The sequence below is a fragment of the Somniosus microcephalus genome, chromosome 30, assembly GCF_052327205.1.
Source record: "Somniosus microcephalus isolate GS21.2 chromosome 30, FLI_Smic_1.0, whole genome shotgun sequence".
Lineage (NCBI taxonomy): Eukaryota > Metazoa > Chordata > Chondrichthyes > Squaliformes > Somniosidae > Somniosus > Somniosus microcephalus.
In genome coordinates, this window is record NC_141016.1 from 6191507 (window position 1) to 6216097 (window position 24591).

Below are 24591 nucleotides of genomic sequence, written 5' to 3' on the forward strand. Positions count from 1 at the left end.
CTTCCCCCCTTCTCCTCTTCCCCCCTTCTCCTCTTCCCCCCTTCTCCTCTTCCCCCCTTCTCCTCTTCCCCCCTTCTCCTCTTCCCCCCTTCTCCTCTTCCCCCATTCTCCTCTTCCCCCCTTCTCCTCTTCCCCCCTTCTCCTCTTCCCCCTTCTCCTCTTCCCCCCTTCTCCTCTTCCCCCCCTTCTCCTCTTCCCCCCCTTCTCCTCTTCCCCCCCCTTCTCCTCTTCCCCCCTTCTCCTCTTCCCCCCTTCTCCTCTTCCCCCCTTCTCCTCTTCCCCCCTTCTCCTCTTCCCCCCTTCTCCTCTTCCCCCCTTCTCCTCTTCCCCCCTTCTCCTCTTCCCCCCTTCTCCTCTTCCCCCCTTCTCCTCTTCCCCCCCTTCTCCTCTTCCCCCCTTCTCCTCTTCCCCCCTTCTCCTCTTCCCCCCTTCTCCTCTTCCCCCCCTTCTCCTCTTCCCCACCTTCTCCTCTCCCCCCCTTCTCCTCTTCCCCCCTTCTCCTCTTCCCCCCTTCTCCTCTTCCCCCCCTTCTCCTCTTCCCCCCCTTCTCCTCTTCCCCACCTTCTCCTCTTCCCCCTTCTCCTCTTCCCCCCTTCTCCTCTTCCCCCCCTTCTCCTCTTCCCCCCTTCTCCTCTTCCCCCCTTCTCCTCTTCCCCCCTTCTCCTCTTCCCCCCTTCTCCTCTTCCCCCCCTTCTCCTCTTCCCCCCCTTCTCCTCTTCCCCCCCCTTCTCCTCTTCCCCACCTTCTCCTCTTCCCCCCTTCTCCTCTTCCCCCCTTCTCCTCTTCCCCCCCCTTCTCCTCTTCCCCCCTTCTCCTCTTCCCCCCTTCTCCTCTTCCCCACCTTCTCCTCTTCCCCCCCTTCTCCTCTTCCCCACCTTCTCCTCTTCCCCCCTTCTCCTCTTCCCCCCTTCTCCTCTTCCCCCTTCTCCTCTTCCCCCCTTCTCCTCTTCCCCCCTTCTCCTCTTCCCCCCTTCTCCTCTTCCCCCCTTCTCCTCTTCCCCCCTTCTCCTCTTCCCCCCTCTCCTCTTCCCCCCCTTCTCCTCTTCCCCCCCTTCTCCTCTTCCCCACCTTCTCCTCTTCCCCCCTTCTCCTCTTCCCCCTTCTCCTCTTCCCCCCCTTCTCCTCTTCCCCCATTCTCCTCTTCCCCCCTTCTCCTCTTCCCCCTTCTCCTCTTCCCCCTTCTCCTCTTCCCCCCTTCTCCTCTTCCCCCCCTTCTCCTCTTCCTCCCCTTCTCCTCTTCCCCCTTCTCCTCTTCCCCCCCTTCTCCTCTTCCCCACCTTCTCCTCTTCCCCCCTTCTCCTCTTCCCCCTTCTCCTCTTCCCCCCCTTCTCCTCTTCCCCCCCCTTCTCCTCTTCCCCACCTTCTCCTCTTCCCCCCTTCTCCTCTTCCCCCCTTCTCCTCTTCCCCCCCTTCTCCTCTTCCCCCCTTCTCCTCTTCCCCCATTCTCCTCTTCCCCCCTTCTCCTCTTCCCCCCTTCTCCTCTTCCCCCTTCTCCTCTTCCCCCCCTTCTCCTCTTCCTCCCCTTCTCCTCTTCCCCCCTTCTCCTCTTCCCCCCCTTCTCCTCTTCCCCCCTTCTCCTCTTCCCCACCTTCTCCTCTTCCCCCTTCTCCTCTTCCCCCCTTCTCCTCTTCCCCCTTCTCCTCTTCCCCCCCTTCTCCTCTTCCCCCCCTTCTCCTCTTCCCCACCTTCTCCTCTTCCCCCTTCTCCTCTTCCCCCCTTCTCCTCTTCCCCCCTTCTCCTCTTCCCCCCCTTCTCCTCTTCCCCCCTTCTCCTCTTCCCCCCTTCTCCTCTTCCCCCCTTCTCCTCTTCCCCACCTTCTCCTCTTCCCCCCTTCTCCTCTTCCCCACCTTCTCCTCTTCCCCCCTTCTCCTCTTCCCCCTTCTCCTCTTCCCCCCTTCTCCTCTTCCCCCCCTTCTCCTCTTCCCCCCCCTTCTCCTCTTCCCCCCCCCTTCTCCTCTTCCCCCCCTTCTCCTCTTCCCCCCTTCTCCTCTTCCCCCCTTCTCCTCTTCCCCACCTTCTCCTCTTCCCCCCTTCTCCTCTTCCCCCCTTCTCCTCTTCCCCCCCTTCTCCTCTTCCCCCCCTTCTCCTCTTCCCCCCTTCTCCTCTTCCCCCTTCTCCTCTTCCCCTTCTCCTCTTCCCCCCTTCTCCTCTTCCCCCCTTCTCCTCTTCCCCCCCCTTCTCCTCTTCCCCCCCCTTCTCCTCTTCCCCCCTTCTCCTCTTCCCCCCCTTCTCCTCTTCCCCCCCTTCTCCTCTTCCCCCCTTCTCCTCTTCCCCCCTTCTCCTCTTCCCCACCTTCTCCTCTTCCCCCCTTCTCCTCTTCCCCACCTTCTCCTCTTCCCCCCTTCTCCTCTTCCCCCCTTCTCCTCTTCCCCCCCTTCTCCTCTTCCCCCCTTCTCCTCTTCCCCCCCCTTCTCCTCTTCCCCCCCTTCTCCTCTTCCCCCCCTTCTCCTCTTCCCCCCTTCTCCTCTTCCCCCCTTCTCCTCTTCCCCACCTTCTCCTCTTCCCCCCCTTCTCCTCTTCCCCCCTTCTCCTCTTCCCCCCCTTCTCCTCTTCCCCCCCTTCTCCTCTTCCCCCCTTCTCCTTCCCCTTCTCCTCTTCCCTTCTCCTCTTCCCCCCCTTCTCCTCTTCCCCCCTTCTCCTCTTCCCCCCCTTCTCCTCTTCCCCCCCCTTCTCCTCTTCCCCCCTTCTCCTCTTCCCCCCTTCTCCTCTTCCCCCCTTCTCCTCTTCCCCCCTTCTCCTCTTCCCCCCTTCTCCTCTCCCCCCCTTCTCCTCGTCCCCCCCTTCTCCTCGTCCCCCCCTTCTCCTCGTCCCCCCCTTCTCCTCGTCCCCCCCTTCTCCTCGTCCCCCCCTTCTCCTCGTCCCCCCCTTCTCCTCGTCCCCCCCCTTCTCCTCGTCCCCCCCTTCTCCTCGTCCCCCCTTCTCCTCTTCCCCCACTTCTCCTCTTTCCCCCCCTTCTCCTCTTCCCCCCCCCTTCTCCTCTTCCCCCCCCTTCTCCTCTTCCCCCCCTTCACCTCTTCCCCCCCCTTCTCCTCTTCCCCCCTTCACCTCTTCCCCCCCTTCACCTCTTTCCCCCCCCTTCACCTCTTTCCCCCCCTTCTCCTCTCCTCTCCTCCCTTCTCTCCTCTCCTCCCTTCTCTCCTCTCCTGCCTTCTCCCTTCTCTTCTCCCTTCTCTCCTCCCTTCTCCCTTCTCTCCTCCCTTCTCCCTTCTCCTCTCCTCCCTTCTCCTCTCCTCCCTTCTCCTCTCCTCCCTTCTCCTCTCCTCCCTTCTCCTCTTCCCCCCTTCTCCTCTTCCCCCCTTCTCCTCTTCCCCCCTTCTCCTCTTCCCCCCTTCTCCTCTTCCCACCTTCTCCTCTTCCCCCCCTTCTCCTCTTCCCCCCTTCTCCTCTTCCCCCCTTCTCCTCTTCTCCTCTTCCCCCCTTCTCCTCTTCCCCCCCTTCTCCTCTTCCCCCCCTTCTCCTCTTCCCCCCCTTCTCCTCTTCCCCCCCCTTCTCCTCTTCCCCCCCCTTCTCCTCTTCCCCCCTTCTCCTCTTCCCCCCCTTCTCCTCTTCCCCCCCTTCTCCTCGTCCCCCCCTTCTCCTCGTCCCCCCCCTTCTCCTCGTCCCCCCCCTTCAACTCGTCCCCCCCCCTTCTCCTCGTCCCCCCCCTTCTCCTCTCCTCCCTTCTCTCCTCTCCTCTCCTCCCTTCTCTCCTCCCTTCTCTCCTCTCCTCTCCTCCCTTCTCTTCTCCCTTCTCTCCTCCCTTCTCCCTTCTCTCCTCCCTTCTCCCTTCTCCTCTCCTCCCTTCTCCTCTTCCCCCCTTCTCCTCTTCCCCCCTTCTCCTCTTCCCACCTTCTCCTCTTCCCCCCCTTCTCCTCTTCCCCCCTTCTCCTCTTCCCCCCTTCTCCTCTTCCCCCCTTCTCCTCTTCTCCTCTTCCCCCCCTTCTCCTCTTCCCCCCCTTCTCCTCTTCCCCCCCTTCTCCTCTTCCCCCCTTCTCCTCTTCCCCCCTTCTCCTCTTCTCCTCTTCCCCCCCTTCTCCTCTTCCCCCCCTTCTCCTCTTCCCCCCCTTCTCCTCTTCCCCCCCCTTCTCCTCTTCCCCCCCTTCTCCTCTTCCCCCCCTTCTCCTCGTCCCCCCCTTCTCCTCGTCCCCCCCTTCTCCTCGTCCCCCCCCTTCTCCTCGTCCCCCCCCTTCAACTCGTCCCCCCCCTTCTCCTCGTCCCCCCCCTTCTCCTCTCCTCCCTTCTCTCCTCCCTTCTCTCCTCTCCTCTCCTCCCTTCTCTCCTCCCTTCTCTCCTCTCCTCTCCTCCCTTCTCTTCTCCCTTCTCTCCTCCCTTCTCCCTTCTCTCCTCTCCTCCCTTCTCCTCTTCCCCCCCTTCTCCTCTTCCCCCCTTCTCCTCTTCCCCCCCTTCTCCTCTTCCCCCCCTTCTCCTCTTCCCCCCTTCTCCTCTTCCCCCCCCTTCTCCTCTTCCCCCCCTTCTCCTCTTCCCCCCCTTCTCCTCTTCCCCCCCTTCTCCTCTTCCCCCCTTCTCCTCTTCCCCCTTCTCCTCTTTCCCCCTTCTCCTCTTTCCCCCTCTCCTCTTCCCCCCCTTCTCCTCTTCCCCCCCTTCTCCTCTTCCCCCCCTTCTCCTCTTCCCCCCCTTCTCCTCTTCCCCCCCTTCTCCTCTTCCCCCCTTCTCCTCTTCCCCCCCCTTCTCCTCTTCCCCCCCCTTCTCCTCTTCCCCCCTCTCCTCTTCCCCCCTCTCCTCTTCCCCCCTTCTCCTCTTCCCCCCTTCTCCTCTTCCCCCCCCTTCTCCTCTTCCCCCCTTCTCCTCTTCCCCCCTTCTCCTCTTCCCCCCCCTTCTCCTCTTCCCCCCCTTCTCCTCTTCCCCCCTTCTCCTCTTCCCCCCTTCTCCTCTTCCCCCCCTTCTCCTCTTCCCCCCTTCTCCTCTTCCCCCCTTCTCCTCTTCCCCCCTTCTCCTCTTCCCCCCCTTCTCCTCTTCCCCCCCTTCTCCTCTTCCCCCCCCCTTCTCCTCTTCCCCCCCTTCTCCTCTTCCCCCCCTTCTCCTCTTCCCCCCCTTCTCCTCTTCCCCCCTTCTCCTCTTCCCCCCCTTCTCCTCTTCCCCCCCCTTCTCCTCTTCCCCCCCTTCTCCTCTTCCCCCCTTCTCCTCTTCCCCCCTTCTCCTCTTCCCCCCCTTCTCCTCTTCCCCCCTTCTCCTCTTCCCCCCTTCTCCTCTTCCCCCCCCTTCTCCTCTTCCCCCCTTCTCCTCTTCCCCCCTTCTCCTCTTCCCCCCCCTTCTCCTCTTCCCCCCCCTTCTCCTCTTCCACCCCCTTCTCCTTTTCCCCCCCCTTCTCCTCTTCCCCCCTTCTCCTCTTTCCCCCCCTTCTCCTCTTTCCCCCCCTTCTCCTCTTCCCCCCCTTCTCCTCTTCCCCCCTTCTCCTCTTCCCCCCCCTTCTCCTCTTCCCCCCCTTCTCCTCTTCCCCCCTTCTCCTCTTCCCCCCTTCTCCTCTTCCCCCCCTTCTCCTCTTCCCCCCTTCTCCTCTTCCCCCCCTTCTCCTCTTCCCCCCCCTTCTCCTCTTCCCCCCTTCTCCTCTTCCCCCCCTTCTCCTCTTCCCCCCCCTTCTCCTCTTCCCCCCTTCTCCTCTTCCCCCCCTTCTCCTCTTCCCCCCCTTCTCCTCTTCCCCCCTTCTCCTCTTCCACCCCCCTTCTCCTCTTCCCCCCTTCTCCTCTCCCCCCCCCTTCTCCTCTTCCCCCCCCTTCTCCTCTTCCCCCCCCTTCTCCTCTTCCCCCCCCCTTCTCCTCTTCCCCCCCCCTTCTCCTCTTCCCCCCCCTTCTCCTCTTCCCCCCCCTTCTCCTCTTCCACCCCCCTTCTCCTTTCCCCCCCCCTTCTCCTCTTCCCCCCCTTCTCCTCTTTCCCCCCCTTCTCCTCTTCCCCCCCCTTCTCCTCTTCCCCCCCCTTCTCCTCTTCCCCCCCCTTCTCCTCTTCCCCCCCTTCTCCTCTTCCACCCCCCTTCTCCTCTTCCCCCCTTCTCCTCTTCCCCCCCCTTCTCCTCTTCCCCCCCTTCTCCTCTTCCCCCCCCCTTCTCCTCTTCCACCCCCCTTCTCCTTTCCCCCCCTTCTCCTCTTCCCCCCTTCTCCTCTTCCCCCCTTCTCCTCTTCCCCCCCTTCTCCTCTTTCCCCCCCTTCTCCTCTTCCCCCCCTTCTCCTCTTCCCCCCCTTCTCCTCTTCCCCCCTTCTCCTCTTCCCCCCCTTCTCCTCTTCCCCCCCTTCTCCTCTTCCACCCCCCTTCTCCTTTTCCCCCCCTTCTCCTCTTCCCCCCTTCTCCTCTTCCCCCCTTCTCCTCTTCCCCCCCTTCTCCTCTTTCCCCCCTTCTCCTCTTCCCCCCCCCCTTCTCCTCTTCCCCCCCTTCTCCTCTTCCCCCCCTTCTCCTCTTCCCCCCCTTCTCCTCTTCCCCCCCCTCTCCTCTTCCCCCCCCTTTCTCCTCTTCCCCCCCCTTCTCCTCTTCTCCCCCCTTCTCCTCTTCCCCCCCCTTCTCCTCTTCCCCCCCTTCTCCTCTTCCCCCCCCTTCTCCTCTTCCCCCCCTTCTCCTCTTCCCCCCCTTCTCCTCTTCCCCCCCTTCTCCTCTTCCCCCCCTTCTCCTCTTCCCCCCCCTTCTCCTCTTCCCCCCCTTCTCCTCTTCCCCCCCTTCTCCTCTTCCCCCCCCTTCTCCTCTTCCCCCCCCCCTTCTCCTCTTCCCCCCCCTTCTCCTCTTCCCCCCCCTTCTCCTCTTCCCCCCCCTTCTCCTCTTCCCCCCCCCTTCTCCTCTTCCCCCCCCTTCTCCTCTTCCCCCCCCTTCTCCTCTTCCCCCCCCCTTCTCCTCTTCCCCCCCCTTCTCCTCTTCCCCCCCCTTCTCCTCTTCCCCCCCTTCTCCTCTTCCCCCCCTTCTCCTCTTCCCCCCCCTTCTCCTCTTCCCCCCCCTTCTCCTCTTCCCCCCCCCTTCTCCTCTTCCCCCCCCTTCTCCTCTTCCCCCCCTTCTCCTCTTCCCCCCCTTCTCCTCTTCCCCCCCCTTCTCCTCTTCCCCCCCCCTTCTCCTCTTCCCCCCCCTTCTCCTCTTCCCCCCCCTTCTCCTCTTCCCCCCCTTCTCCTCTTCCCCCCCTTCTCCTCTTCCCCCCCTTCTCCTCTTCCCCCCTTCTCCTCTTCCCCCCGTCTCCTCTTCCCCCCTTCTCCTCTTCCCCCCCTTCTCCTCTTCCCCCCCTTCTCCTCTTCCCCCCCTTCTCCTCTTCCCCCCTTCTCCTCTTCCCCCCCTTCTCCTCTTCCCCCCCTTCTCCTCTTCCCCCCCCTTCTCCTCTTCCCCCCCTTCTCCTCTTCCCCCCTCTTCTCCTCTTCCCCCCCCTTCTCCTCTTCCCCCCCCTTCTCCTCTTCCCCCCCCCTTCTCCTCTTCCCCCCCCTTCTCCTCTTCCCCCCCCTTCTCCTCTTCCCCCCCTTCTCCTCTTCCCCCCCTTCTCCTCTTCCCCCCCCTTCTCCTCTTCCCCCCCCTTCTCCTCTTCCCCCCCCCTTCTCCTCTTCCCCCCCCTTCTCCTCTTCCCCCCCCTTCTCCTCTTCCCCCCCTTCTCCTCTTCCCCCCCTTCTCCTCTTCCCCCCCTTCTCCTCTTCCCCCCTTCTCCTCTTCCCCCCGTCTCCTCTTCCCCCCTTCTCCTCTTCCCCCCCTTCTCCTCTTCCCCCCCTTCTCCTCTTCCCCCCCTTCTCCTCTTCCCCCCCTTCTCCTCTTCCCCCCCTTCTCCTCTTCCACCCCTTCTCCTCTTCCACCCCCCTTCTCCTCTTCCCCCCTTCTCCTCTTCCCCCCCTTCTCCTCTTCCCCCCCCCCCTTCCACTCTTCCACCCCCCTTCTCCTTTTCCCCCCCCTTCTCCTCTTCCCCCCTTCTCCTCTTCCCCCCCCCTTCTCCTCTTTCCCCCCCTTCTCCTCTTTCCCCCCCTTCTCCTCTTCCCCCCTTCTCCTCTTCCCCCCCCTTCTCCTCTTCCCCCCCTTCTCCTCTTCCCCCCCCTCTCCTCTTCCCCCCCCTTTCTCCTCTTCCCCCCCCCCTTCTCCTCTTCCCCCCCCTTCTCCTCTTCCTCCCCCCTTCTCCTCTTCCCCCCCTTCTCCTCTTCCCCCCCTTCTCCTCTTCCCCCCCTTCTCCTCTTCCCCCCCTTCTCCTCTTCCCCCCCTTCTCCTCTTCCCCCCCTTCTCCTCTTCCCCCCCCCTTCTCCTCTTCCCCCCCTCTCCTCTTCCCCCCCCCCTTCTCCTCTTCCCCCCCCCCTTCTCCTCTTCCCCCCCCTTCTCCTCTTCCCCCCCCTTCTCCTCTTCCCCCCCTTCTCCTCTTCCCCCCCTTCTCCTCTTCCCCCCCTTCTCCTCTTCCCCCCCCCCCTTCTCCTCTTCCCCCCCCCTTCTCCTCTTCCCCCCCTTCTCCTCTTACCCCCCCTTCTCTTTCCCCCCCTTCTCCTCTCCTCCCTTCTCTCCTCTCCTCTCCTCCCTTCTCCCTTCTCTCCTGCCTTCTCCCTTCTCTCCTCCCTTCTCTCCTCTCCTCTCCTCCCTTCTCTCCTGCCTTCTCCCTTCTCTCCTCCCTTCTCTCCTCCTCCCTTCTCCCCTCCCCACCCTCCCTAGCTCTAGATTTCTGTAGCCAATGGTGTGGTACTGATGACACTGCAGCTGAGGTCAGATAACACAGGGATTAAACCAGAGTTTTTCCTGGCTGTAAGGCTGAGAACCACACCAGATATTCCCCACAGCCACCTCACATGTAATGCCTGACATACTTCCAAATATTCTACCTACTCCGGTGAGGGTGTTACACGGAGCTTAGTTGGAGGAATGGAAGCATGGAACAATAAGAGGATATTGTCCTTTTAAACTGATTTCATTACTTCAATTAGTAAACTTTCAATCAAAACTTTGCAATTATCATGCTAGAATTAATTCTCATTCACAATGTGAACACGGGGGGAGATTTTGCTTTCAGCTATATAATTAGCTTCTGTAAAAAGGAAACTGACCTCATTATGAAGCTGCAGAGAGTTCGAGCCTGATTGAAGTTCTCATGATTAAAACTGGTTCCTAATCCCTTGTTTTACCAAAACGACAAAAATGACGAGTGACATAGGACATATAAACTAAATGCAATTTTCATTAAAAGTGCTTAATTACAAAATTGTACTCTTATCTCCTGACCACGTGTAGCCCACATAACTTATTAATGAAATTAAGGTGCAAATATTTTTACTCAGAGCAACATTTCACTGTTACACGCCCTGCAGACAATAGTCTGACACAACGCCCTCGATTTGAACCCCCCCTCCTCCGCCGATGGGCAGGAAAGGGTTGGGTGAGAGGTTAAAACCGTGAAAATTGTGATCCTGCCTACTTCCTGGCCACAGTAAAATTAACGGGGGCGATTTAGGCCATCGACACAACTCCCGTTAAAGGCAGGTAGGGGCCTACTTAACATGCGAAGGCCACAGCCTGATGACATCATCGACGCCGCAGTGCAATATTAACATCAAGCCGGGGGATTCCCGTGCTGTTGTGAGCCCAGCAGCAGAACTATGGTGGGAGGAGCCGACTGGCCACAAGAGGCCATGGCAAGTTTAAGACATTTACTTCTAGTTGAACTCCTTGTGGGCCAGGAGGAACAGGAGTGGACCACCCCCCCCCCCCCTCCTACCCCTGGCCCCAGACCTTTCAGCGTCCTTGGGCCTCCCCAGCCCCGGCTTCCCTCCGATCGCGCTGGAACCCACCCTTCCCTCCAATCTCCTCCAGACCTGGCTGCCAGGGGCCGTTGCCATGAGTCCTTGGCTGCGGCTTCCTGCCACCAAATTCCCACTCCCGCACCGAACGGGTAGTGAATCTGGCCATGTGTTGGGAGGGACATTTTTACTTTTATTTAAATGAGGTCTTGTGATTGACAAAGTTTCATTGTGCAGTAGATTGAATGAAAAGCAACAATAAGTTTACTGTACAATAGCAAAATACTGCGGATGCTGGAAATCTGAAATAACAACAGAAAATGCTGGAAACATTCAGCAGGCCAGACCACATCCGTGGAGAGAGAAACAGAGTTAATGGACCAGAAATTCGGGTCGGGGGCTTCCCGCGGGTGCAAGCCTCCGACCTGCACTTAACTTGCGCGCCGGCCGTTGAGCTGTTGGCCCCCATGGAAATGCGATCCTGGGCCTCCTCCAACTGCCGGCGCGCAGTGCTTGTGTATCCCAGGGGCACAGTTAGCTCGATGCGTCCCCTGGAATCACGTGGGCCATGGAGAGCCAGTGGTAGCAGGGAATGCTTCATTCACAGGAAGGGCTGTCAAACCTATAAATGCTATAAGCCCCAAAACATCACTAAAACCTCAAATAATTTTTTCTTTTTTTTAAATCACATTTTTAAAATAATAAACTATAAATTACATGAAATAACTATTTTAAACAATAATTTAAATTTTTGAAAAAATTAATTACATTTTCTAACAGGGCTAAAAATAAACTTACCTTTCTTTAAAGTATTTAAAAATAATAAACCTGTGGAAAACATGTTTTAATTTTAATTAATTCACCACTTACCTTGTAAAAAGCAGGCTTTGCGACTGCTTTTTACATGTGTAACTTCTGGAGACTTACCCTCCCGGGAAAACCTGCAAAAAAAAGCGTAAATTTGATGCGCACGCGCAGCCTCTCCTGCGCACGCGTTCCACCTCTGAACCCCTTGTTTCAGGGGAACGGAAGTGCCGGTTTCCCGCGCATGCGCAGTGCATGCACGAAACCGGCACTTCCATTGGGCTTACGGGTGAGTACCCCGTGCGTACTCACCCGTGGAGACCCGAATTTCTGGGCCAATGTTTCAGGTCTGTGACCCTTCGTCAGAATAAGTTTACTGTATCTCTCTCTTGCTTTCTGTGCAGTTCCACTGTGCCCATCAACTGTCTGAATGGTGTCTGCACCACATCTGTACAAACTACAACAACGTATGTCGCAAGTTTCCCAGGGAAATGAAGGCAAAGTCTGCTGGTAGGATTCTGATACCTTTTCTCATTTACCATCGCTCACGTGGTCTGCTTTACAATTCCATCTTAATCACTGTAATGCCCAACTGATGTAATGCAATGAATAGGGTTCACTCAGCACCTTACTTTGTCAATGTTCCTTGATACTTCAAAAGAGAGTCAGGGCACCAACCGACTGCTTTTCTTTTACTCGTCCTCGGACTCTCGTGCAGTTAGAGACTTTTCCTGCTGTGTTTTATGATAGGTGTAGGGGACAGGGGTGCAATATGATGTGAGCTCGGGTTATTGTGATGCTTAAACCGAAGGAAGACAACTTCCAACAGTCCTGGACGTCATGCTCTCTGTAAACTTCATTCACAACAGGACTTTCACTGCAGGAGGGTCGGTAACCAGAGGACACAGATTTAAAATAAAAGCCAGGGCGGGGGAAATGAGAATTTTTTTTATGCAGCAAGTTGTTGTGATCTGGAATGCACTGCCTAAAAAAGGGTGGTGGAAGCAGATTCAATAGTAACTTTCAAAAGGGAATTGGATCTCTACTTAGAAAGGAAAAATTTGCAGGGCTATGGGAAAGAGCGGGGGAGTGGAACTATTTGGTAGCTCATTGAGTGTCGGCACAGGCACAATGGGCCAAATGGCGGCCTCCTGCGCTGTACCATTCTATAACTGGTGTTTGTTTGTGTAGAGATGTTGCCCTTTTTTTTCCACAGTGAAGTTTGCCTGATGCCCCATTCTTGTTCCCACATCTAACATTACCAAACGATTTGAACGTAAATTGTTAACTGTCGAGAGGGGAAAATAGCAGTTGTGCTGCACCTGGCTGTGCTGCACATGTTTGATTCCGGGCCTCCCTTGGCGATGCACAAGCTTTGGAGCTTCGCACATTGGCTCTTTGACGTTAAACTGGGAGAGAAGCTGATTTCAATGATTCACTAAGAGGCTCTTTTTTTCCATCCTTACAAATAGTTACTTTGGGATTCTGGAGGTATGTCTAAAAGGAAAAAAGAAAGACTTGCATTTATATAGCGCCTTTCACGACCTCAGGATGTCCCAAAGCGCTTCACAGCTAATGAAGTATTTTTGAAGTGTAGCCACTGTTGTAATGTAGGAAATGCGGCAGCCAATTTGCGCACAGCAAGCTCCCACAAACAGCAATGTAATAATGATCAGATAATCTGATTTTAGTTGAGGGATAAATATTGACCAGGTCATCGGGGAGAATTCCCCTGCTCTTCTTCGAAATAGTGCCACAGGATCTTTTACGTCCACCTGAGAGAACTGACGGGGCCTCGGTTTATCGTTTTATCTGAAAGACTGTGCAGCACTCCCTCAGCACTGCACTGGGAGTGTCAGCCTAGATTTTCTGGAGTGGGACTTGAACCCACAACCTTATGACTTTGAGGCGAGAGTGCTACCACTGAGCCACAGCTAACACCGTGTAGATAGACCATTTCACGTAAGAGGTTGGAGTTTGTATCGTTAGGTGATCTTTGAAAGAAATCCTGCCACTTAATCTTACACAATAGCATTTTTAAAACCTGCTGTACTGGTCTCACTCATTCAGTACAGGCTCCTTGTACCTTGCTGCTTAATAATGTACATCATGAAAAGTGTTGATTTTCAGCAAGTTTATACAGGGTTATTCAGACAGAAATAATGATGCTCATAACAAAATGGATGAGAATATTTATCCTCTTAACTCCCAGGAAATGTCATTGTTTTGGAATTGGGACAGATTGTTAGAGAAGGTGTAAGTGGGTGCCAAAAGATTCAAAGCATTCGGTTCAGAATTATTTCCATATTGATGACCCGATAGATGTCCTCGGGTTGACACAGTAACTTTTGTATGGGAGCTTCACTCACTTTGAAGGCCCTTATTTGAGCTACGTTTCTTTCCATACACGAGTTCTGTTGGCCAGCTGTCAGATACAAATCTTTGAGGTGTTGGAGTGTTTAATCTTGAGGATGGGGGACAGTGAGCAATACTGGAGTCTTCCCAACAATACATAGAATTACATCTAATTTTACAGCGCAGAAACAGGCCATTCGGCCCAACAGGTCTATGCCAGTGTTTATGCTCCTCCCACCCCTACTTCATCTCACCATATCCTTCTATTCCTTTCTTCCCTTGTGTACTTATCTAGCTTCCCCTTAAATGTATCTATGCTATTTGTCTCAACTACTTCATGTGGTAGCAAGTTCCACATTCTCACCACTCTGAATGAAGAAGTATCTCATGAATTGCTTATTGGATTTATTAGTGACTATCTTATATTTATGGTCCCTAGTTCTGGACTCCCCACAGTGGAAACATCCTCTCTATGTCTACCCTATCAAATCCCTTCATAATATCACCCGTACGTACATGTGCTGTCAAACTGTTGTTGTAGAATATTGGTAATAGGTGTGCTGAATTTCCTTTCAAACTCCTCCACCCTACCTCTTCAAGGTGGTAACATAACAGTGGATAAGAGCATTTGGGAGTTAATAATGAGAATAGGTGCCTCATAGCTTTAAAGGCAAAGCATGGCTTTGTGCTATTGATTGGTATTGTTGGCACTCTTGTCCATAAGAGAATTCCAATTAATTACAGGATTCCCACACTGGAACATAGGAACAGGAGTGGGCCATTCAGCCTCATTCACTCATGTCTGATCTGTACCTCGACTCCATTTACCTGCTGTAGCTCCATATCCCTCGATACCCTCACCTAACATAAATCTATCAATCTCAGTCTTGAAAGCTCCAATTGTCCCCAGCATCCACAGCCTTTTGGGGGAGAGTTTTCCAGATTTCTACTAACTTATGTGTGAGAGAGTGCATCCTGATTTCCCTCCTGAATAACCAAGCTCCCCTTTTCAGGTTATGTCCCCTCGTTCTTGATATCATTTCACCGCCCCCCCCACCCCCAACAGAGGAAATAGTTTCTCCGTATCTACCCTATGGAATTATGTTAATATTTTAAACACCTCCATCAGATATCCCTCAGTCTTCTATGCTCAAGGGAATACAAGCCTAGTCTATGCAACCTCTCCTTCTAATTGAACCCTCTAAGCCCCGCATTCACGTAATGTGACTATGGGAATGAATTTCTCTTAATTGCACTTAGGTTAATTATTTATTTTTTAGTTGCAACTGAAGTGATAAACTGGTTGCAGCCAGCAAACCGAGTCATGAGCTCCACCTGGCGCAGATCCTGTAGGAGACCATCGTGATGCAGTGTTTGCTGTTCGTGTCTGGCTGGATGATGGTCCCACTGCAGATTAAGGGTCAGCGGAGGGAAGAGAGAAACACAAGAAAGCAACAAGAGAAATAAACTTGACAGAGGGAAACACACAAGGCACATGAGAAAGGGAAATATGAAAAGGCAGCAACAACAATAACTTGCATTTATACAGCGCCTTTAACGTAGTAAAAACGTCCCAAGGCACTTAACAGGAGCGTTATCGGACAAAGTTTGGCACCGAGCCACATAAGGAGATATTAGGACAGGTCAAAGAGGCAGGTTTTAAGGAGCGTCTTAAAGGAGGAGAGAGAGGCGGAGAGACAGAGAGGTTTAGGGAGTGATTTCCAGAGCTTAGGCAGCTAAAGACTCGGCCACCAGTGGTGGAGTGATTAAAATCAGGGATGCGCAGGAGACCAGAATTGGAGGAGCGCAGAGATCTCGTAGAAAGCAACGTTCGAGGGAGGTATAAGAAAAGTTTAGTGAGAATGCGTGGAAGCCAAGACAAAGGAGGAGGAATAGAAGGCAGCAAAGAGAGTGGCATCAAAAACTAAAACTAAAATATAGATAATATTTAACTTTCCAGAATTGTTTTGGTGCCCTATCAGTATAATCGTTTCCACACTCTTCATTAGTGTTTGTACACAAGAACATATAGGAAAATAGAGCGTACAGGGAAGCCAGACTAAAAATAACATTGAAACATTGTGGTACACAGGAAAGCCTGAATATGACAGGGCACCGTATTGGTAGAAGCACCAATGGTATGGTTTCACCTATAATACCACCAAGTATTTTTTTTTGTTGAATGAATTGGAAGAAGTTCCTACTTCCCCACAAGGGATGTCATTTTTCTGGTGGGCGGAATGGAGTGGCGATTTCCCACTAGCAGACAGGCCCCGACTATCATATTTCTGACTAAGAAAGCCTCCGAGAGTGATGGTTGTGGGGTCAAGCAACGTTCTCTCTGAGCTGCGCAGCTGACTGCCTGTCCTGTGCAGACCAGGACCGGCTTTTCAACTGTGAAATTTCACGCATGCGCGGAATTTTGAATGGGCCGCGCAGCCCATTAAAGGGACTGCGCGCACCCCCCACTGCACACCAGAGACTTGAGCGCATAATCTAGGCTGAAACTCCAGTGCATTACTGAGGGAGTGCTGCACTGTCGGAGGTGCCATGTTTTGGATGAGAGATTAAACCGAGACCATGCCACTATTTGAAGAAGAGCAGGGAGGGGTTCTCCCCTGTGTCCTGACCAATATTTATCCCTCAACCAAGATCACTAAAACAGATTATCTGATCACTATCACATTGCTGTTTGTGGGACCTTGCTGTGTGCAAATTGGCTGCCGCGATTCCTACATTACAACAGTGACTACACCTTCAAAAATACTTCATTGGTGGTAAAGTGCTTTCGGACATCCTGAGGCCGTGAAAGGCACTATATAAATCCAAGTTCTTTCTTTCTTAAACTGGTTTGGAGGGAGCTGTAAAAGGCTGCATTGGGCATTGTGGAATCGCTGGAGCTACTCTTTTAGAAAGACTCTCCAATGCAATGTGAAATGAGTAAGAAGCCGACATTTCATTAAATGGTTTTATTGACATGTACTTTCAGAAAACCAGGACTATTTTGAAAAGCACCGTTGGCCTCCTGTCTGGTTCCTCAAAGAAGATGATCATTACCAGCGAGCCAGGAAGGAACGTGATAAAGAGGACTACTTGTGCCAGAAACGCCAGCTGAAGCGCAAGTGGTTCTTCTGGAATTCGAGCTCACCGGCTGCAGCCTCATCCTCCTCCACCGTAGTTTGAAAACGTGACTTGGATCGAAGGACCAATTTCTTTTTTTTAAACCTTTAATCCAGCGCACGACAATTTGAAGGCGTTCGTCCCGATGGGCCAGACCCTTACCAGGTTTTAACAATCAGTGGGCCAAAGCGGTGCGGATCGGCTAAGTCGTGGCAACCTAAGTGAGTTTTTATTTCCTGACAGCCAATGCCAACTTCTGTCTCTCGCTCGCGCGCGCGCACAAACACAGGCGAAGCAGCAATAAACCCAAGCTGCTGACACAGCCCCGTGACTGTTGGCCAGAGCAGACTTGGGTGGGTTTGGTGACGCTGACCCTGCCTCTGCCGTATCAATCATATTGGAACCGCTGCGAATGGGTGGGAGATGTTAGGCCGTGAAGCAGTAACGAGTGACATTCATGAAAACTCGTTGCTGACAGGGGGGGTTGTCTAGTACAGTGATACAGCTTTGGAAAGCATGATACTCCTCCTTGCATGGATTGTGCTATGGCTGAGCCAGTTTGAGTAAAAACTGGTATATTCTAGGATTCATATTTGGGCACAAACCGGATGGTCCATATAGTTTATATCTACATTAATTAATATCTACTGTTAAAAAATAAATCAGGGTTTTATTTTATGGAAATTTAGAAGTAAAATACTGGGTTTTTTTCCCCTCCCAAACGTAAGTATTTTATGCAAGGTTGATTAGTTGACTTCAAAAGCGCTCCCTGAATTTGAAATGTATAGTTTACACACTGAGCTTATGTACAAAATGTACATATTTTGTATTTAAAAAAAGCAGAAAAAAAATGAACTGGGAGATTATCCGTGAATTGGTCTCGATCAGGAATGACGCGATTCCTTTTCTACATTACGTGTAAGATGCAGTGTTGTAAAATAGTGCATGAGCAAGCGGCACTCAAACACGTGTGACCATGTGTCTCACTCTGAGTGCAAGAGGAGATGGCGTGAGGTTGTAAGCAAATGCGTAGAATTTTTCCCCTCGCAACACTGCTGAGATTTTCAATTTTAGCACACGAAAAGTTTTTTGCAGGTGTTGATTTTCAAATTGTGATATTTTACTAAAAAAAAATGGAATTGCAGTTTTTTCTGCCACTGCATTTTGACTGAACTGCACGACATCAACAGGACAGGACAACCCTGGGGGAGACTGAATCCAGGGTCATACTCACAACAACAATAAAAGGCATACGCAGATTTTTTTCATGCAACCGTTACACAGTCATGTGCATTGAATCTTGCTTCATGAGTGTTGGCCTGTATCAAGGACATTCTCCACAGGTTCGATCAATTGGGAATCGGAATGGAATCTGTAATGGAGAAAAATCTAATAATAGGGCTGGACAATTTTTAAGTTGGATTGGGCTGAAGCTTCGGTATAGCATATTTTCGAGCTTGCAAACAATGAAATAGATGACCATAGACAGTCCAGCACGATACGCCCACGGTGCATTTGGTTGGTTCCTGTGCATGCCCAGGGGCCATGTGCTTGTGCTGTGGGTGATGTTTTGGTGCTGTGAGCCTCCGGGAAGTACTTGGACTGTCCCAGATATCATGCACCAAAAGATCCAATGCAACGATTTTTAACGGATTGATCCAAAACAAGGCGAGTGTAAATAAGCACAGTTTAAGTCCTTCAGCGACAAGGAGGCGTCTCTAAGAGCAAATTCCTTCACAAACAGGCACAGTTGGGTGTCTCTTACATGTAGCGACAATCAGATGCAAGTTGAAGTGGCTCTGACATCTTGTGAAATAGTTGTGCAAGAACAGAACTCAGTGGAGCCAATTCCAGGGTCTCCAACAAACCTGGTAGTGATTTGTTGTAACTGTACTAAAAGTGATACTATTCAGTGGCATTTTGGCAAGTATCAAATCGAAGCTGCAAAGTTACTGCGTTGTGAGGCCTTTAGATGGAACGCTTAGTCCCTTTAACTTCTTATTCATTGTAGGAATCTGAAGCTGTGCACTTTTTTAAGAGGAATCACATGTTTACTGTAGTTTGTTGCCTGTTGTGAATTTAACATGAGTTTTTTTCAAGGAAATAAAACAAAGTTGTATTTTGGGTGGTTGTTTAATGGCAAGTGATCCCGTTGAAGGGTAAAAGGAGTGTGAAAATATTTTAAATGTTGTCAATTGATAGGTTTTCTCTCTTGACTGTCGAGCTCCTTGTGTAAATACACTGGAATTCTTGTGTAAACGTGGTTTAAAACTACTCTCTACCTTAAGAGATAGAAGCTTGTAAAATGTGTTGTGGAATGTGCCAACTTGTGGTTTAAAAGTTGCTAGGAGCCTATGTTGTTAGAGTAGTGGAGTGTTTGTAGTGTGTTGCCACAAGTCAAACTACATCCTGATAACTGGTTTGCCAAAAAAAAGCCAATGCCTTGATCAGAACTGTGATTGAATTGGGAACTCCACATAATGTAAACGGAAACCTGTAGAAATAGAGTGGGAAGCACTGTAATAGGACTGCTGAGCAGCGGATTTATTCTTGTGCTCCGTGCAACATGCGTGTGCTGATCACAGGTCAAAACCAAAAGGTCGCAGTTACCTGATGGAGCTGGATCACTGGGCAAACTGCTTGCCTTGTTGAGATCTCTTCTGTACGGTGCTGTTTTTGAATCTTTGTGCAGGGTCTATGTGGGCCTGTGAATAATCGGTGAAATAATAAAAGAAACCAAAAAATCTGGAAACAAAGAACATCTGGAAAGAAAAGCAGACAGGCTACAGCTTTGCGTGTAGACCCCTTAGTCAGAAATAGTCTTAGATCAGTAACCAGAGGACACTGATTTAAGGTAATTTAAGGGTAAGGGGGTATGGGTAAAATGTCATTTTTTTGCCTTTTAATGCTCCTGTGGGATGTTTTACAACGCCAAAGGAACTATATAAATGCAAGTTGTTGTTGTTCTAATTGGTAAAAGAACCAGAGAGGAGATGAGCAATGTTCCCGTTCATGGCCGTGCAGCGCAACAGCGTTCTCATGGCAAAAACCGGGCACGCGCGGTAATTTGAATGGGCCGCACTGCCCCTTTAAAGAGGTGGCGCACCCAAAAAAAAAAATTAGCGGGAACATTGGAGCTGAGGAGAATATTTTTTACACAGCGAGTTATGATGATCAGGAATTCACTGCCTGAAAGGGTGGTGGAAGCAGATTCATTAGTAACTTTCAAATGGGAATTGGATGAATACTTGAAAAGGAAAAAAATTGCAGGGCTATGGGTGAAGAGCCTGGGAGTGGGATTAATTGGAGAGCTCTTTCAAACAGCCGGCACAGGCTCGATGGGCCAAATAGCCTCCTGTGCTGTTAGATTCTATAAGGCCAGACAGCCCATTTATAGAGGTGACCAAAATAAAAGGGAAGGTAGAAAACAAAGGACAAATGTGCTCCCTGCTCTTGGAATGAGGCAGCTAATAGCGTTAAGAGCTTGCAAACACGTTTTAAGAGGCTGGAGGGAGATGAAACTGCTCGGGGACTTGTAAAGGGCATTAGAAAGACAAAAGGCAAGTAAGAACAGCTCCGAAATGAAATGAAATGAAGCAACGGAATGTTAACGGGGAAAAAGGCGAGACAGCAAAAGTCTGAAGAGTGATGGTGGTGGACAGGGTGAAATGATGATTTTGGACAGTATTTATGACAAAGAAGCAGCAACTGGCACTTGAGATGGATAACTGCTGCTTGCAGCTACCCAGGATTTGACCGAGTGGGCTATCTGGGCAAGTCTTTCTGATCCATAGAGATCAGTATTGCAAGTGGTCCGAGGTTGTTGTGCTGCAGTATGTTCATATTATGCATGCTTTCTGGAGAATGGTTTGCTTTTAGCAGCTAGTCAGAGCCCTGTCTGATCCTTTGAACCTCTGGCTAAACCCCTTTGAAGAATAATTCTTGTCTTGCAACCTTGTTTGGAAAATGCAAGGCGCAAAAACACTTTGCTAAGTACAACCATGACAGCATTTCTCAAAATACCTACTGTGAAATAAAAGCGTTGCGATTTATAAATTGTCACAGTCGCTAAACGTTTTTGAGTTTTGAATTTTTTTAACAGATTTCAAAAGATGCAGTACAGCCTTCTAAAATGCCACAACTTCCAATAACACACACAGGAGATAACACATATAAAGGTTTGCTTGCTATGTATGGCGGCATTATAAGTGCATTCGAAATGGGGGAAGTTTTAACGTAACCAGCTCATCGGGAAACTGACGGGATCGGGTGCGACGCTGGTTTTACACCTCGCCCAATTTCACTCTCCAATGAAGTCAGTGGAGCGCAATGTTGGGCGGGGAGTAAAACTGATCCACCCAATCCCGTGGGTGTCCCGCCCGGAAAGTTAGGTTAAAATGACCCCTCACAATGTGTTTGTGTTTTTGTCACGCATAACAACCAGAGCAGTTACTTTCCCCATTGTCATCCATTCGCACATCAATAATAATCCACTTTTAAGTATTTCTCACCACGACACTGTGTGTTGTGATGTACTGCACTTGTTAGGAACATAGGAACAGAAGGAGGCCATTCAGCCCCTCAAGGACTGTTCCACTATTCAATCACATCATGGCTGATCTGTATCTTGACTTCATCTACCCGCCTTGGTTCCATATCCTTTAATCCCCTTGCCTAACAAAAACCTAGCCATCTCAGTTTTGACACTTTCAATTGACCCCCAGCCTCAAAAGCTTTTTGGGGGAAGAGAGTTCCAGATTTCCGCTACCCATTGTGTGAAGAAGTGCTCCCTGACATCACCCCTGTTGTGAATGACTCCCTCACTATCAAAGAACCACTTCTCTATCACACGCCAGCGTACCCTGAGCTTCGATGTGCCGTTAACCTTTCTGTCCCAGATGGAGAAACTGTAGGACACACCTTTCACTAATGCAGCTCGCACTGTAACACACAGTGTCTGGCTACGAATGCTGCTGTTATCAAGCAGAGTGCCTGCATGTAACTGAGAAATGTCAGAGATCTTTTCATTTTAATGCTGCACACAATCACGCCATCATTCGGCAAACGTTTTGCATTCTAGATGGTGACACTGTTGAAAAGAGATTTTTACAAAGGATGTAATCTTATCCGCCGTGATATTAAAGGGCTCCACTGTCTTTGAGTAGAGTGAAAACGTGCACAGAAACACAAAATGCTTTTTTAAAAAAAAAAAAAGTTTTTGTTTTCAGTATTCTCCTAATTGGTGGGCAGAATACTGCTGTAGTTAAGGTGGACTAAACAAGCAACACAAACGCCTTAACACGAAGCGCACACTTTGGAAAGGGCTAGTGAACTTGATAGCTGTTTTGGATCAAGCTGTGCAGTTGGCGATGGTTGATATTCCAACTGGACACGATGGGAATGACATTAGAAACAGGCCACTTGGCCCAACCTGTCCAAGTTGTTGGGATTGAACAGTTCATCAGCAGGAGAAAGAACTGTTGACAAAATTATCAAACAAAGCAAATTGTTATGATCTGGAATGTACTGCCTGAAAGGCTGGTGGAAGCAGATTCAAAAGTAACTTTCAAAAGGGCATTTGATATTGGAGCAGGCTCGAAGGGCCATGTGGCCTACTCCCCCTCCTATTTCTTATGTTCTTATATCCTTGAGGAGGTAAAATTTGCGGGGCTATGGGGAAAGAGCAGGGGGAGTAAGACTAATTGGAGAGGTCTTTCAAAGAGCCTGCACGGGCATGATGGGCCGAATGGCCTCCTGCTGTGCTGTCTGATTGTCTTATCGCCTTCTTACCAAAATTCTTTCTCTGGCTGAGAGAGGAATTTAGCACGTGCAGATTATGTGTTTGTACAATAACCTAAATGGATGGAAGTCTCTGCCTGACGGTGTTTCAAACATCGCTGCACTGTGTGATTGCAGTAATGACGTTCCTCCACTGGGTGTCACCCATGGATTGCAGCAACTGCAGCGAGCTGAAATAAATTTGCTCGTCACTGACCAGTTCCAACTTGAAAACTGTGCCCTCAAAACCCCATTTGCTGCTGAGCGTGTAACTGTGGTGGTCTGTGAAAGGGGTCATCGAGGCAATGTTAAAGGGGCAGCCACGCAGGAATCTTAATGGCCCAGAAATTCGGGTCGGGGGCTTCCCGCGGGTGCGAGCCCCCGACCTGCACTTACCTAGCACGCCGGCCGTTGAGCTGTGGGCCCGCGTGGGATTCCGATCCTGGGCCTCCTCCAACTGCCGGCGCGCAGTGCTCGCGTATCCCAGGGGCGCAGTTAGTTCGATGCGTCCCCTGGGATCTTGTGGGCCATGGAGAGCCAATGGTAGCAGGGAATGCTTCATTCATAAGTTTGACAGGAAGAGCTGTCAAACCTATAAATACTATAAGCCCCAAAACATCACTAAAACTTCAAATACATTTTTAAAAAACAATCACATTTTTAAAATAACTATAAATTACATGAAATAACTATTTTAAACTAATTTAAATTTTTGAAAAAATTAATTACATTTTCTAACGGGGCTAAAAATAAACTTACCTTTCTTTAAAGTATTTAAAAATAATAAACCTGTGGGGAAAAAATGTTTTAATTTTAATTAATTCGCCACTTACCTTGTTAAAAGCAGGCCTTGCGCCTGCTTTTTAAAAGTGTAACTGCTGGAGACTTACCCTCCCGGAGAAACCTGCAAAAAAAACGTAAGTTCCGGGCGCACGCGCTGCCTCTCCGGCGCACGCGTTCCACCTGTGAACCCCTTCTTTCAGGGGAACGGAAGTGCCGGTTTCCCGCGCATGCGCAGTGCATGCATAAAACCGGCACTTTCGTTGGGCCTATGTGTGAGTACCCAGCGCGTACTCACCCGTTGGGACCCGAATTTCTGGGCCATTACACTGGACTCCTCCAGTGGAGCACGGAACTGTTTCACCATTTCTTCGTCTGCTGCGTGAGGTCACTTTCCTCCCCAGCAGCCCTGCAAAATGACACTGTCCCAGAAATGCATTCAACTATCCCGATTTAAATAATTACATCGTATTTACAGCGCTGAAACAGGCCATTTGGCCCAACCAGTCAATGCTCCACACGAGCCTCCTCCCAACTCTGTTTACTTCATCGCACCCAATCAACATATCCTTCAGTGTTTAATATTTTGTTCCCAATTGCCCAGTTATTAGGAAGTATTTGGTGGGTCAGGGTGGGTGCCAATGTGATTTTTTTTTTTTTTTTAAAAGCCAAATTAAAGCGATGCATGTGCTTGCACAGTATCAAAACTCTACTTGGGTGGTAGTTGGTTATTTCACTGCCTGGTGTGATCCGAAAGCAGACAGGCCAAGATGGTTCTAAATTCGGCTTCGACTCTGCTGAGTCGGCAAATCTCAGCTGGTGCGGCAGTTGTTGGTGTCTCCGTGGCGCCAATGACCCCATGCATGCTGCCAAGCGTGCGTGTTGTGTGGAGGACAGAGCTGGGTGCAGCAGTGATTGCCACTGCAGTCAAATAGTCCGCACTCACCGTCAAGGCTCACGTAGGCAGAAAAGCCCCTTAAACGAGGGGCTGGTGAGCTTCTGTCGAGCTGTAACCTCAGCCTCAGCAAGTGCCTTGAGGGGCAAACATTTAAATATATATATTATTTATAAAAATATATATATATATTTATATATATTAAAAATATATATTTATAAAAATATATATATATTTAAATATATTAATAAAAATATATATAAATATTTAAATATATTATTTAGACATTAGACATCACCTTCTGTACAGATGTTTGGTTTACAGATGAGAGATTTCACAGGAGCAAAACACTTACTGTGAGAATGAAAATTTTGAATCGGAAAGTCTTTGGCAGGTAATTTTAACCTCAATCCCTGGGCGGGAAACCCCCCTGGATCGGGTGGATTGCCGATTTTACATCCCACCCAATATCGTTCTCCGTTGTCTTCAGTGGAGAGTAAAACTGGGCAACAACAACTTGCATTTATATAGCGCCTTTAACTCCGAAAAGGGCACTTCACAGGAGCGATTATCAAACAGAATTTGACACCGAGCCACATAAGGAGACATTGGGCCAGGTGACCAAAGCTTGGTCAAAGAGGTAGGTTTTAAGGAGCGTCTTAAAGGAGGAGAGAGAGGCGGAGAGGTTTTGGGAGGGAATTCCAGAGCCTAGGGCCCAGGTGGCTGAAGGCACGGCCGCCAATGGTGGAGCGATGGGAATCGGGGATGTGCACGAGGCCAGAATTGGAGCGCAGACAGGGAATAAAACCAGCGTTCGTTTCCCAACGGGCGGTCAAAACTGCCCCCTTATGTTTCTGTTGGTTATTAGTCCACCTTCAGGTCTTTAAAGAATTATAAAGTGCTGGGTACTTGTATTCCACAATTGCTGCTCGGCTCCGGCTGTGCAATATGTCACTTTATATCTTATTATTATATATTTTAATGTAAGATACTGTAACTGCTAGATGTAGTAACGAGATTAATTAATGTATTGTCCTTTCTTATCTTGAATTGACAATTGCTGTTAGATATTTTCATTGCGAAGAAAATATTTTTGTACCGGTTTGTTGGTGTTGCTGAAGAGAGAAATAGGAAGTGGAATTACGTGGCACGTACAATGTTCATGTATTAAAAAAGGAATTAAAATGAGTCCTTACTGTCAGTTCTTTA

The 24591-nt window shown here is 50.9% G+C and overlaps 1 protein-coding gene across 1 annotated transcript in view; it reads left to right on the top strand.

Moving 5' to 3' along the window:
* The window catches only part of rhobtb2a (Rho related BTB domain containing 2a), a 75758-nt gene extending 51167 nt beyond the window's left edge, over positions 1 to 24591 (top strand). The window contains exons 9-10 of the mRNA XM_085970917.1: positions 10859 to 10964; positions 15799 to 24591. Of these exons, the coding sequence (XP_085827043.1) occupies positions 10859 to 10964; positions 15799 to 15992 (300 nt within the window). The 3' untranslated portion in view covers positions 15993 to 24591. The remainder of the gene's footprint in view (positions 1 to 10858; positions 10965 to 15798) is intronic.